The 15,280-nt window shown below is 40.8% G+C and overlaps 1 protein-coding gene across 2 annotated transcripts in view; it reads left to right on the plus strand.

The window, feature by feature from the left end:
• Nucleotides 1-15,280, plus strand: part of LOC5508140 (structural maintenance of chromosomes flexible hinge domain-containing protein 1) — a 38,112-nt gene that overhangs the window by 7,465 nt on the left and 15,367 nt on the right. For both annotated transcript variants that reach the window (XR_007314131.1, XM_048734224.1), the window contains exons 10-25: nt 4,342-4,558; nt 4,771-4,897; nt 5,239-5,298; nt 5,602-5,725; nt 5,805-5,876; nt 5,952-6,077; nt 6,372-6,485; nt 8,786-8,892; nt 9,603-9,685; nt 10,045-10,146; nt 10,699-10,785; nt 11,046-11,230; nt 12,962-13,038; nt 13,738-13,837; nt 14,526-14,598; nt 14,878-15,017. Coding sequence is in view for 1 of the 2 variants with exons in the window: in XM_048734224.1 (XP_048590181.1) it covers nt 4,342-4,558; nt 4,771-4,897; nt 5,239-5,298; nt 5,602-5,725; nt 5,805-5,876; nt 5,952-6,077; nt 6,372-6,485; nt 8,786-8,892; nt 9,603-9,685; nt 10,045-10,146; nt 10,699-10,785; nt 11,046-11,230; nt 12,962-13,038; nt 13,738-13,837; nt 14,526-14,598; nt 14,878-15,017 (1,794 nt within the window). In the remaining variant the exon portion in view is untranslated. The remainder of the gene's footprint in view (nt 1-4,341; nt 4,559-4,770; nt 4,898-5,238; nt 5,299-5,601; nt 5,726-5,804; nt 5,877-5,951; nt 6,078-6,371; nt 6,486-8,785; nt 8,893-9,602; nt 9,686-10,044; nt 10,147-10,698; nt 10,786-11,045; nt 11,231-12,961; nt 13,039-13,737; nt 13,838-14,525; nt 14,599-14,877; nt 15,018-15,280) is intronic.

The raw sequence follows: 15,280 nt of genomic DNA on the forward strand, positions 1-15,280 counted from the left end.
ATTGATTTGTCGGAACGACACAGCTAGGGAGAGGACAAGCCTCAAGATTATTATACAATTTATACAGTAATACTAATTGATGGTAAAGCCGCCTTATTTCCAATGTGTCCCAGTTAAGCTGGTTGACCAGTTCAGATGATCTTGCTTGGTAGTTATAATTGTTGCAGACAAAACGAGCAGCGTTCTTCTGAACTTGCACCAAACCAAAAAACATCTGTGTCAGTGTAAGGACTCCAGGGTGTTGACACATACTCAAGCATCGGTCTAACAAGGGAGAGGTACGCACGTTCCTTAACTGCAGGGGCACAGGGTTTTAAAGTTCTTCTGATCGCACCCAGCGTTCTGTTGGCCTTTGTAGCTATTTTAGCACAGTGAGGACTCCTAGGTAATCTTGATTTGATACTTGGGCAAAGGACTCCATACTTGCTGTATACTGATAACGTGACGGTCTCCGCTTCTTGGTGACTGACAACAAGTAACACTTGGTTACATTGAACTCCATCTGCCAAGCTGCTGACCAATCAAGTACACTATCCAGATCATCTTGAAGTGCAGTATGGTCATCCATGGATGTGATTGGGCGGTATATGATGGTGTCATCTGCAAATAGCCTGATTTGAGAATTTGATGCTTTACAGATATCGTTGATATGCAACAAAAACAGGGTTCCAGTACGGAACTCTGTGGTACTCCTGATGTTACTTGTACATGATCAGAGTGGGTGCCATTGACTGACACATACTGGGACCTCTTATTTAGGAAACCAGATATCCAATCCAAGGGTTTTTTTCCTGATGCCATAATAAGAGAGCTTTTTCAAATGCTTTGGGTGTGACACTTTGTCAAAAGCTTTACTCTAGTCTAGGAGCAGAGCATCCACTTGGCCATGATGGTTTAGCACGGTTGCCAAGTCATGAAATGTGAGGACTAGCTGGGTCTCACGAAAGCCATGTTGAAATATTGATAATATGTTGTTAGATGATATGTGTTTGTTCAGATGGCTGAGAACAATGTGTTCCACGATCTTGCATCTGATACAAGTGAGAGAGATAGGGCGATAGTTTTCCGGAGGATCTTTAGCTGACTTTTTATGTATTGGGACGACCATCGCATTTAGCAAAATTTCAGGTAAGGTCCCCTCATTGAAGCTTTGGTTGAAAATAAAACATAGTATCCCGGAAAGTTCCTTGGCCAGATCCCGTAACACACGGGGTGAGATACAGTACCATCAGGGCCACTGCTCTTGGAAACAATTAGTCCAGCAAGTTGTTTGTGGACACCAGCCTGAGTAAATATGATATCTTGGATTGAAGTACATGTGGTAGTACGAAGGTCAGGAGAAGCACCATTGTCCTGTGTGAAAACACTCTCAAAATACTTATTTAATGCCTCAGCTTTGTCCTTATCCGAAATATACATTGAGTCACCTTGACGCAAAGTAGGTATACTGAAGCTTTCTGTTCTAGCGTGTTTGACATGGCTTTAGAATTTTTTAGGGTTTGATTCCAATCTTCCAACGATTACAGTATTTAGGTAGTAGTTATAAGATGATTTAAGTAATTTCACCACATAGTTTCTCTGACAGCGATAGGCACACCAGGCTTTGGAATTTTTGTTGTTGGTTTTCAGTGCTTTGGACAAGAGGCGGTCCCGCTTACGCATTTGTCTTTTTACTGATTTGGTTACCCATGGGAGGGACTTTTTTGATTTTGTAAACTTGTGTGGGATATGTGTCTCTACTGCGGATTTCAACCTGTCTTCAAAAAAGGACCAATTTTCTTCTAAGGATCTTTCTGTGCAATGGAGGGAGAATTCTTCAGCAGCTCTAGCCATTTCCTGTTGGAGAGCCTCAATGTCCATTTTCTTGTAGAGGTAAACTTTATGAGGAGAACTCTTGATACGTTTTGCTCTGGTGTTAATGGTAAACTTGACGATATCATGATCACTCATCCCTGGGTGGATAGTAATATCAGATACAAGAGCTGGTGAGGATGATAACACAAGATCCAAGGTCTTTAGAGAAGCTGGACGTGTTGGTTTTGTGACAAATTGAGTAAATGCATTGTTTGAAATCAGGTCTAAACGTTTCTGCATCATAGCTGCTGTTACATGATTTGTAGTACATAGATTGTGGATCACTTTGCCAGTCTTTGTCCCCACAGTTAAAGTCACCACTTATCACGATGTTCGGATGAGACTTCTTGTTTTGCGAGAAAACCTTAAAAATAGACTCTTGCAGGTGGTCCAAGCGGCTACTAGGAGCTTCCGGGGGCTTATAGAACGTGCAAATGTAAACAGTTTTTTTATTGGAGCAGCGTATTTCCGCCCACAAAGATTCATCCTCTGGGTTTGTGGCTATGGTTGGTAGCTCGTATGATGGAATGTCGCGTTTTACAGCATTAAAAAGACCTACCCCATCACTTCCAGATCGCTCTTTTCTAAAGACGTTATAATCTGATGGAAAACTCGCCGATGTAGTGTCTTCAGGAGACAACTTTGACTCACAGACAAATATAATATATGGTTTATGAGCTGAGACATGGCTAGCAAAAATGGCTGCTCTTTCACTGCTCTTTATACTATTGCAGTTAATCTCCATGCACGATAGTTTTGAAGAATTTCGAGTAGAACGAGACGTAGACCATACCGGAGTGCTGGATGAAATACAACACGGAAGCTAGGAGTAATTTGTCGTGATCGATATGTCTTCTGAGGATGAGTCAGCAAGAAGTGCATAGCTGTTATTATCGGCTACATGTATGTCATTAAAGAAATATCCCGAGGAAAATTTTGGGAACATGCATGTATTACAGATCCAAGTTAGTTTCGAGTCATTAACGTATCTCTGGTACGATTCACAGGACATATACTGTATATACACTTAACATGCAACCAGTATCCGCACTTGTCACAGCATATTGCCTTTTGATTCGACTTAGTAGGCTTTCCACAAGCTCCACATGGAATTTTGACGGGGCCACGGTTCATTAATGAGCAGTCGGAAGCAATTATGAGCAATAATTGTGTGACTCGTAGTGAAGTACCCAGATTTAATCGTGATGGTAATGCGTAACGGTGTCGTGACGATGATTTAATTGATGCAAAAGCAATGTCGACTGTGCCTGGTTGAGTGACCACAGAGCCATGCTTGAACTTGGATAGAAACCCTTCAAAATCCGGTGATATTGCCCTTAAATTTGCTCCATTTTCAGCTCTGAATAAAGCAAACCACAGCACAGAGATGGTAAGAGATATTCTTAAGGCCATGAGCAAGCTTGGACGGTAGAATAATCAGATAGACATGCATTGTCACCACCAAATATCTCCTTAATGTATCATGACCATGACCATGGCCTTCTGCATGTATCCACACCCTTCAAGTACCTTCTCCATGTGTCATAACCTCCGAGTATCTTCTCCACCTGTCATCACCTCCATATAACTTCCGAATGTGTGATCTCCATGTGTCCTTACCTCCAGTACCTTTCCCATGTGTCATCACCTCCATGTACCTTCCTTATCTGTTATCACCTCCAAGCACCTTCTCCATGTGTTGTCAGTTCCAAGTCAGTTCCTTAGTGTGTCATCAGCTCTAAGTACCTTCTGTTGTCAGTTCCACGTCAGTTCCTCGGTGTGTCATCACCTCTAAGTACCTTCTCTATGTGTCATCACCCACAATTTCCTTCTCCATGCGCAATCACCTCCAATCACCTTCCAATTACCGTCTATGTGTTATAACCTCCAAGTACCTTCTCGATGTGTTCACACCTCCAAGTGCGTTATCCATGTGTCATCAACCAGTTATTTCTCCATGTGTCATCTCCTCCGAGTACCCTCATCATGTGTAATCACGTCCAAGAGCCTTCTTCATGTGTTCGTGTCTCCAAGTACCTTCTTCATTTTTCCATTCATCCAAGTACCTCCTCCATGTGTCATCACCCACAAGTACCTTATCCATTTGTCCACACCTCTAAGTTTTTTCTTCGTGTGTCTTCGCCTCCAAGTACCTTCCCCATGTGTCATCATCCACAAGTACCTTCCTTATCCATGTGTCCACACCTCTAAGTTTCTTCTTTGTGTGTCTTCACCTCCAATACCTTCTCCATGTGTTCACACCTCTAAGTGTCTTTTCCATGTGTTTTCACCTCCAAGTTCCTTCTCCATTTGTCCACATCTCCAAGTACTATATTTTCTCCATGTGTCAACACCTGTGTTCCCTTAGCATCAGCTTTCATCAACCTGTCTCCCTAATTTCAACCCTTCCCCTTGATCCTACTTGGTGAAAAGTACAGTAATCTTGCAGTTGCCATTAATCCTCACTTATTAATCAATTGTTTCCAGGTTGTTCTTCACGAGAAAGGAAAGCAACCAAAGAAGATGGATCTTACCTCTATAAAAGAAGATATGCAGACACTGTACATCAGGTCGGCAGCATCTGTATTTGAATTCCGCGCCCATGTCGATAATGGCGGTGTTGTGGAGGGTGTGTTACGATATCATCCCTTTCTCTATGACAAGGAGACTTATCCTGCATTAGAAATGGATGACAAACCAGTAGGTAAGAACCTTGTTGTTTGTGCGACACACACCCTTGTTTCAAGATGTGACACTTTGATTCTATGTAGTAGTTTATAAACTTGTAAATGTTTCAAACACTGGATTTTAGAGGTAACCATTAAAAATTTACTCTATGTCTTAACCTTGTATACATTCTACACATTTTTATAATTTGCAAGCAAATTTAAATTATTGGATATACCTTTCTTCTAGTTGACGACACAGCCTCAGAGGAGCTTCTGGATACCTTAGAAAAAGACAGCCATGCCCCAAGAGGGTATCGCCCTATATTTGAATGCTACTGGAATGGGCGTCTTATTCCCTACACCACCATAGACACGTAAGTAGATTCTGAACAGTTCTTATTTGTTCTCACATTTTGTTCTCATTTGTAGATACTGTTTGATAAAGGTAAAATCCAATCAATGTTTTTTTTTTCAATTTTTGTCATCACCTAGGAAGGCGCAAGTTTGAATGCTAGGTTGTACTAAGCTTCACAATATCTCTCAAAGCCTAAGACCCATCTTATTCATATATACATTCAAAGACATTTCAATATGCACTTTTTGTCCATTGAAGTCTTATAACCAAGGAGAACATTTAAGAAATAAATATTATCACTCAAATAGGATATGCTACTCTTGCATTTGTGGCCAATTTCTAATCTCACTCCACCACTAGGCTTGAGTGGTGCCAGCCTGCCAAGAAGAGGACCAACATTCCGCAAGAATGCTATAATAGGTACTGTACAACTACAAATTATATACAAGGAACCCTCCCCTGTCAACATATTAAATTACTGACCCTGTTTGAAACGTTTCTGTAAAGGCTGTATATTTACTGTATGTAAAATTGTAAAGATTGAAAACGATTTTTTTTTTTACTTTTTTTATCTGTTTACATCATTTTTTGATCCTGGGTTGTTTTGGTTACTTCCAACTGTTAGAGCTTTCTAAAATGAACTGCTCCATAACGAAATGAATTTTTCCCTAAGCAAGTTTTCCTTTAAGACATATTACTCTTTAATTTATTTCTCCTCGTCAGGTTTTCCGGGGTGTTGTGGACGAATGATGCTTTTCAAGTCAGCACAAACAAATTGACCTTCATGGATCTTGAAGGGAAGCTTAAGGATAAAAGCACCATATATAACCGTGTTGTGTTGGGGCAGGTAATCAGCTGGTCTTGGAGGGAAAAACTGTAAACTTAATAAATAATCTGAAATTAAAAACAACATTCTTACTTTTTAGGAGCAAAGAGTGCAGATCTCTCGTGCTTTCCATGATTGGATCCGTGAATGTCACGAAAACCATGACAAGCAGGTATATGATTAATATTTGTGTGTGTGTGTTTTGGGGAGTTCTATTTACATTCCTACGTTTACATTCCTTCACTAGGTCAAGTTTATAAGCTTCCAAGAACAGATCAAGCGCAGTGATTTGACACAGAAACGTCATCACAGCCCTTGGTCTGTGTTCAAAGCCATTGAGTGGGACGGCAAAGTCTTCAAGGCAGGACAATTGGTCAGTTTCTAGCATGTTTCATTAGCACTATTTTTCTATCTTTGCACGGCAATTATACTTAACAATTATTTACTGTAATTAGAATTGTGGCATATAGCATATACTGTAGCATCAGTATACACATGTTAGTAAGTTATTACATACAATTTTACTCTCTAAGTTATTTTGGAATAAAAACTGGAAAAATTGGAGATGTGAGTCTATTCAAGTTTGAGTCTATATCAAGTGATTATGGAAACTGAACTGGGTTACTGACAAATTAACGCATTGTTTTTGTGTAAATGTTGATAATAGGTACGTAGCCAGCGAACTGTTCCTGTGGTCTGCGGGACGGTCAAGAGGTTTTTACTGTTTGGGGATCATGACGAGGATGTGTTTGCCACTGGTGGGGAGATGGAGATCATACAGGTAACATCCTCCTAATACCCTAATGGTTCCGTTATGCAGCAGTGGCTATCAGCCCCCTAATGTTACACAGAGGTTACACAATTATGGCTATCAGCCCCCTAATGTTACACAAAGGTTACACAGATGTGGGCTATCAGCCCCCTAATGTTACACAGAGGTTACACAGATGCGGCTATCAGCCTCCTAATGTTACACAGAGGTTACACAGATATGGGCTATCAGCCCCCTAATGTTACACAGAGGTTACACAGATATGGGCTATCAGCCCCCTAATGTTACACAGAGGTTACACAGATATGGGCTATCAGCCCCCTAATGTTACACAGAGGTCACACAGATGTGGGCTATCAGCCCCCTAATGTTACACAAAGGTTACACAGATGTGGCTATCAGCCCCCTAATGTTACACAGAGGTTACACAGATATGGGCTATCAGCCCCCTAATGTTACACAGAGGTTACACAGATATGGCTATAAGCCCCCTAATGTTACACAGAGGTTACACAGATGTGGGCTATCAGCCCCCTAATGTTACACAAAGGTTACACAGATGTGGGCTATCAGCCCCCTAATGTTACACAAAGGTTACACAGATGTGGCTATCAGCCCCCTAATGTTACACAGAGGTTACACAGATGTGGGCTATCAGCCCCCTAATGTTACACAGAGGTTACACAGATGTGGGCTATCAGCCCCCTAATGTTACACAAAGGTTACACAGATGTGGCTATCAGCCCCCTAATGTTACACAGAGGTTACACAGATGTGGGCTATCAGCCCCCTAATGTTACACAAAGGTTACACAGATGTGGCTATCAGCCCCCTAATGTTACACAGAGGTTACACAGATATGGGCTATCAGCCCCCTAATGTTACACAGAGGTTACACAGATGCGGCTATCAGCCTCCTAATGTTACACAGAGGTTACACAGATATGGGCTATCAGCCCCCTAATGTTACACAGAGGTTACACAGATATGGGCTATCAGCCCCCTAATGTTACACAGAGGTTACACAGATATGGGCTATCAGCCCCCTAATGTTACACAGAGGTCACACAGATGTGGGCTATCAGCCCCCTAATGTTACACAAAGGTTACACAGATGTGGCTATCAGCCCCCTAATGTTACACAGAGGTTACACAGATATGGGCTATCAGCCCCCTAATGTTACACAGAGGTTACACAGATATGGGCTATCAGCCCCCTAATGTTACACAGAGGTTACACAGATGTGGGCTATCAGCCCCCTAATGTTACACAGAGGTTACACAGATGTGGGCTATCAGCCCCCTAATGTTACACAAAGGTTACACAGATGTGGCTATCAGCCCCCTAATGTTACACAGAGGTTACACAGATATGGGCTATCAGCCCCCTAATGTTACACAGAGGTTACACAGATATGGCTATAAGCCCCCTAATGTTACACAGATGTGGGCTATCAGCCCCCTAATGTTACACAGAGGTTACACAGATATGGCTATAAGCCCCCTAATGTTACACAGATGTGGGCTATCAGCCCCCTAATGTTACACAGAGGTTACACAGATATGGGCTATCAGCCCCCTAATGTTACACAGAGGTTACACAGATATGGGCTATTAGCCCCCTAATGTTACACAGAGGTTACACAGATGTGGCTATCAGCCCCCTAATGTTACACAGAGGTTACACAGATGTGGCTATCAGCCCCCTAATGTTACACAAAGGTTACACAGATGTGGCTATCAGCCCCCTAATGTTACACAAAGGTTAAACAGATATGGGCTATCAGCCCCCTAATGTTACACAGAGGTCACACAGATGTGGGCTATCAGCCCCCTAATGTTACACAGAGGTTACACAGATATGGGCTATTAGCCTCCTAATGTTACACAGAGGTTACACAGATGTGGCTATCAGCCCCCTAATGTTACACAGAGGTTACACAGATGTGGGCTATCAGCCCCCTAATGTTACACAGAGGTTACACAGATGTGGGCTATCAGCCCCCTAATGTTACACAGAGGTTACACAGATATGGGCTATCAGCCCCCTAATGTTACGCAGAGGTTACACAGATGCGGCTATCAGCCTCCTAATGTTACACAGAGGTTACACAGATGTGGGCTATCAGCCCCCTATTACCCTAGGTTACGGAGAATGGGCGCTATCAGCCTGTTAATGTCGTGGGTTGGGTCAGAGTGGGTTATAAAAGCTGCTTTGTCACCTGTTTACTTCCGGTAAACATAAATTTCGTTACAATATCGATATGGATAAAATGAGATTATTATGTCCATTAACTCTATTTCCCCAGGAGCCTGTTGCTTTGTATGGGGATGTCAAATACCTTCCTCTAGCAAGACTGGACAGAAGTATCTCAACAATTCAGATTAAAAAGTTTATTGAAGAGGAGGAACGCAAGTAAGGACTGGACCCTGTTCGATCATTAGTTCGTTTGTTTTTACCGTGGGTAGCCTCCCCATTGTCTCTTCTATTACCCTCTATCCATGTAAATACAGTAAGGTGTGTTTGAAGTGGTAGGGCCTCAAGCTTAAACAGCCTCTTTCTGTCGCCATTTTGTCATCCTAGCAGAGAACCATGCATCCATTTACATCGGCAGATTTTGGGAAACCAAAGCGATGTTTTCGATTGAATTTGGAAAATAAAGTAAAAACCTTTGTTTTTAGAAAGTTATTTCGAGCTTTAACACATAATTTGTTTTCCAATGTTGAATAAAAACAATAACAAAGGTGTCCTTATTTTTACAGTCCCCAACGTAGAGAGCCAGGTTTTTAAACCAATGAAAAAGCCTGACCAGTTTCTTACTTTAGAGGGCAAGCCTCTATTTTCCATCTTTGTTTCGATTACAATTTAAGTCCTTGAGCAAGGGCTCTGTGCATTTTCGATGGAAGGCAGAGCAGAGTTTTTGAGAACAACAAATTCTGTTTCCAAGCATCAGATGTCATAGACTATGAACACTCTGCGTTCAGAAACTTAACATCTGACCAAGAAATTGGTCCTGTTAAGCATTTTCAGTGATGACCATTCCAAAACTATAACATTTTAAACATTTGAATGTTCTACCTGTCAAGCGCCCCTTAGTACAACAGCAACACTCATTCTGCATTTAGGCTTCCAAGCAAGCTTGTTGTTACGTGGCCAGAAGGTGAACAGTTGCTGCCTGACTCAAAGGTCCCTGCTGGCACAACCATTGGTAAGGCTTACACCCAGTGTGTATGATATACAGTCAATCGCAGTAAGGGTTCAACTTTGGGACGACTATGTACATGAATTGGTATTTGGAAGTATAAATTGCGATGAAACAGTGAGGCTTGTGTGTCTTTTTTTGGCAAAAAAAAAACACAACTTGCGAGAAATATACAATACAGTAAGATATAGGAAAAGGAGTACCTTAATTAATCCCATTTTCATAATATAATTTTTACTTCGCAAAGATTTAATTGTGTAAACAAGGATCCAAACTGAAAAATGTCTTTATTTTCAAAATTAATGTGTATCTTATTTATGCATTTTAATGGTGGGTACGAGATATTCAATCATTTGTTTTTATAGGGGCAATGAGAGTAGATATTGTAAACGGCAAAGGAGAGTCTATGAATAAGATCCCCAGTGACAGAAGGAAGCTGCTGGTGGAGCTGAAGGTTATATGGCACGGTATGCGCTCCTCTTTAAACCTGATGGAATTGGCGTAAAGAGAAATTTGCATTGCACTATAGGTGCTCCTTTTGAAATGCGAGGGAAAGGGTGAACAAAACTTATGTCATGGTAGGTGCTCTTTAACCGAAAAGCGGAGAGAAGGAATATGGCACTGTAGAAGCTCTTAAAACGAAATAGCATGACAAATAGAATGAATACGGCACGATATGTGCTCCTCATTAAACCTAGGTGGAAGGGCCAAGTTTATATTGCACAGTAGATCCCTTTAAACGTTAGGAAAAGGGCGAAGAGAGGATTATAACACACGGTATGTGCGTCTCTTGAAACCTGAGGGAAAGACCAAAGAGAAGGATATATATTATACCATGGAGTTGTGTCACAAATCCGTGTCACAACTGTTAGTACTATAGCTGCTCCGCTTGTTCTGTAACATAAGGAACAAGGCGAAGATATGTTTTTTGCACGGTTGCTGCTCCTATTAAATCGGGAGGGGAAGAGCGGAGAGGAGGTTCCTGTATAACATACAGATTTCCAATTCTCTTTGATTAGGCTCAGAGAAAGGTGACGATAAAGTTCTAAACACCCATGTATGCCAGCATGGAGGAAAAAGCTGGCCCTATTGGTTCCGAAAGATGGGTAAGTTTAGCTGCGGTTCAGTGATATTATAAGTGTTTCGTCAAAACGCATTGCCATCTTCCATCTATTTTTAAATCAGAAATCACTATTTTCCCCTCTTACCTGATCTCGTTTCGTTCGCCTTCTTTTAAACATAGTTTTACTTTGTGCACAAAATAAATGATTAAACTGATTATTAGTAGTAAAAGTATTAGTACTTGGATAACTTAACAATGTAATACTGTATTCACATCTGCGCAAAACATGATTACTTCTGACAGAAAACATCACTCATCTTGGACCGTACACACTTCAGCTGAAGGTCCTCCTTAGCGACAGTTCCAATAGCTCTGTCATCAAGAATCTCCCTGTTTACCAAATAAAGTTTGTGGTCACCGAGGCACCACCTACCAGTTTCACTTTTGGGATGCTTGACAACCCTTTGAGGGTTGGGGTGCCTTTTCAGGTTGGTATTAAGTCTACAGAAGCTGTAAATTTCCTTAGATTTAGTAGTGGGGACTAATTTGCGACAATAGTGATGACTACGAAGCTACAATCCATGACTAAAATGCTGATACCTTTACCCATAACAAACCCCATTTCAAGAAAGGCACTTGTAGAACAACTGACGATGCCATCTCTCCGCAATCTACCCACCCCCTCAGATCAATGTTATTTCAAAGCACTTGCGTCCCAACCAACATTAGGGACCTATAGCAAGGACGACGGCCAGGGCTAGGACAACGCGTTCAAAAAGGTGTTTTTGCGCGCGGCGATAAGTAATAATTTAATTGTAATGGAAAAAGCAAGACATTATTGTCAGATACAGATAAAATAAACTAAGGACATTATTTCTACAGCAGCGAACATAGTTAGTGGAATTTACAGAGCAAACGTCCGCGTCCTCAATTAACCGTGAAACTTGGAGTTTTCACGTCGTGGTTTTATGGGAAACGGCTAAAATGTATCAGACTGAACGCATATCCACGTGCTGCTATTGAATTCTGAATCAAATTCCATTGTTTTCTGCCGCCGGCGTCCGCGTTGCCGTCGTCTCGAATAAGATAAACGACGTGTCCAATGAAAAAAATATTGTCGCGCCGCAATTTTCGCTACATGTACAAACTATATATCAAATAAAAGATAAAATATTGAATTATCTCCTGCAAGTTTTATTTTTGCAATAGCTAATTCCGTGTTTAAGTTTTGAGGCCTCAAACTCAAAAGTACGGAGTTTACTTTAAAATGTAATGCACCTTCGCGTTATTGCGCATGCACTTGCACGTAATTGCATCTCAATGACAGATAGATGATCTACCAAAGTGTGTAAGGACTTTTTGTTATTTGACACTGTCAACAAAATATCACGAATCAAAGTTGGAATTCTCATTTCTGGCGAAATTGGACGCGAAATGTGCTATAAAAGCGATCTTCAGTCGAAAATCGAAAATTCCTTACACACTTTATGACATGGCATAATTATCTATCAGATTCCAAAAATTTGAAGGCGATATCTGAAACCCCATCGCGAGGTTACGCCCGACAAGCTCAAGTTCTCGCCTCAAAATAATACGCTAGAAAAGTCAAAGATCTGGTGTGAATTCACGGTCAACAGGTCACGGGAAACAGCAAAGGCCCATTTTAGCCGTCTTAGAATGCGATTTATGGAAAACTATTTTTTTCAAAAATAAAGTTTAATTGAAAACTATTGATACAGGTTTTGCAAAAATCACAAAAACAAACAGTGGTGTCAAATTTACCTTTACCAAGACCTTGAGGTCCCTATTGATTCAGGGAGGAGGAGCCTTTTTCACAGAAAAAATAAGATGTAATACTATTGCAAGCGGTCAAAAAATATTTGTATTATTGTCACGAATGTATGCCCAAGAAGAAACACTATACTATATGATAAATTCCCAACAAGTTTCATTGAAAATATACCTTAACATAAGAAACATAAATATAATAGCATTTCTTCTTTTCACAATATCGGACAGAGTAAGGAAAATTTACTTGACTGCTTTTGTTGCTTGACTGTTTTTGTTGTTGTTGTTTGGAGAATGTTTGAAATTTATCAGACAGAACACAGTCCATAGTAATTTGATAATATTTAAGTCAACTGACCTCATACCAACATATTTCTGATGGGCTTTTTCTTTGTGCTGTGTTTCTGACAGTTGTGTGAATGTTTTGTCAGATTCCTGTTAATCTGCTTGATGAATATGACAACCCCACGAAGCTACAATCAGACATCACTCCGGTCCTTAGTGCAAGGTATGTATAGTATAACTAATGGATACAACTTTTATAATTTCGATTGCCTTGTTCTTTAAAGTGTTCCTACCCCAAATGTATAGTTGGTGTATTGGATAATTATTCTCATATGTATACTAATAATTGGGAACACCAATAAGTAAAGTTACCTATTCTACACTGCTTCCATTGTCGCATCGTATTAAGATTGAGGATAAATTTGGCAATCTGACACTGAACGCAGTGCATTAAAAAAAAGGCATAGAATACGGGTGCTTGGGTGGGTAAACAGCATGCTGGCCTTAGTCACGCATCGCCCAGTCAACCACCATTTAACCTATTACCTCCCTGCGGTTAAGCAATAAGTATTCACTAATCTTATATACTCTGCTCTAATGTATGTAATGCATTAATGAATAGTAAAATTAACTAATCAGGACAGGTTTAGGTCAAGGTTTGTTTTCTGTTATATGCTAACCTCTGCATCTATGAGATTATACAAAGAGAGTAGAGTATAAAATATCTTTCAAGTCAGTCCTGTATATGGGAGTATCCCTTATTCGATACTCCTGCTTATGCGAGTTAGTACCTCCTTCACATTCGCTCAAAGCTTGTTTCCTTTGACCATTGTTAGGGTGAACCATGTTTACTGATCAGAATTAAGACACTGTTATGACAAAGCTGTGTTAATATAGATGCCTGCCTTATTTGTTTACACAGCGGCCTAGAGCTAAGCCATGCGGGAACTTTCACTAAAGGGAACAGCCTGATCATAAAGAATGTTGTAGCAGTTGGGAGCATCCCCTCTAATGCTGGCAAGGTAAGGCACACCTCGTAGTGTGATGCACATTACGGCTGTTTAAGGTTGGTTCTCACTTGGACGTAAGCGCCAACGGAACGCAGGTAGTTTTCTGATTCTTACTAGAACATAAGCGGAAGCGCAAAAGAACGCAATTGCGTGATATTCTCGCGCTTATGTTTGACATATTCACACTTGTGTTGCGCTTCCGTTTGCGCTTACATCCTAGTGAGAACCAACCTTTAATGTACGAGAATCACAGTTCTGATTGATACACATTTCATAGAGAAGACTTTGACTTGGTATGATTGCACCGAAGCATTTCTTTGCCTCATTAGTTGACTAAGAGCTCATGTCAATCAGGTAGCACATTTGTCTGATCCTCATCTGTCAAGGAGCCCATGCTAGCGGGCTTCGCACTGTGAATATAAGCTGTATTGTAAAAACGTTAGCACAGGGACATCTCGAGAAATACCCTCATCATTCTCATCACCCCTCGACCAGTACAACCCCAAATCCGCCCCCTGTGCCTGAACCTTCAAAGCTGATTGAATCTTCATGTATGGAAGTATAACTCCTCAGAACGTACCCCTGACCCAACAACATTCAACTTCACATCTCTTGTTTTTCTTAATTTTGCTATATGTGCTGTAGATTCTTTTGATAATTATGAAAGCGAGGACTTTTTCGAACCCATTTCTTCTTCTAGGATTTTAATCTGAAGCTCACCCTACCCGGACTACAGGAAGACTCGCAAAGCCTTAAGATACGCCTTCTGCCTGGTGAGTGCAGAGCTTTGTGCTTAGGTACTCTCCTGTATTTCCAACACTTTTTTATTCTTCAGATCTGAAAGAATTTTTGCTTAACCACATCTTACGTATATTTGAAAAAGCGACGGTCTATTTGCAAGAATTCTAAAACAAGATGATTGAAGGCTCACAGTATTTGATGGAAATTATCTCAATTATTTGTCAAAAATTGCTGATTGAAACTAGCTCTTTTTGGCTACTTATTGAGTAGGAGTGCCATATTTAATGTACCTCTCTACATCATTTTTTTAGGTCCCCCCTGCAAACTTGAAGTTTTGCCAGCCACCAAGGAAGTAACAGTAGAGAATGGCACCCCCCTAGATTTAATGGTCCAAGTACAGGACAAGGCTGGCAATGCGACCATACAACAAAGACTTAATGTGGTCTGCAAGGTACTCTCGCTATAGAAGGACCAAACCATCATGATAAGTAAATGTGTTGCACATACACCAGGTAACAATGCTATTGTACATCAAAGATTTAATGTGGTCTGCAAGGTACTCTCGCTATAGAAGGACCAAACCATCATGATAAGTAAATGTGTTGCAAATACGCCAGGTAACATTGCTATTGTACATCAAAGATTTAATGTGGTCTGCAAGGTACTCTCGCTATAGAAGGACCAAACCATCATGATAAGTAAATATGTTGCACA

This window comes from Nematostella vectensis, chromosome 11 (assembly GCF_932526225.1).
Source record: "Nematostella vectensis chromosome 11, jaNemVect1.1, whole genome shotgun sequence".
NCBI lineage: Eukaryota > Metazoa > Cnidaria > Anthozoa > Actiniaria > Edwardsiidae > Nematostella > Nematostella vectensis.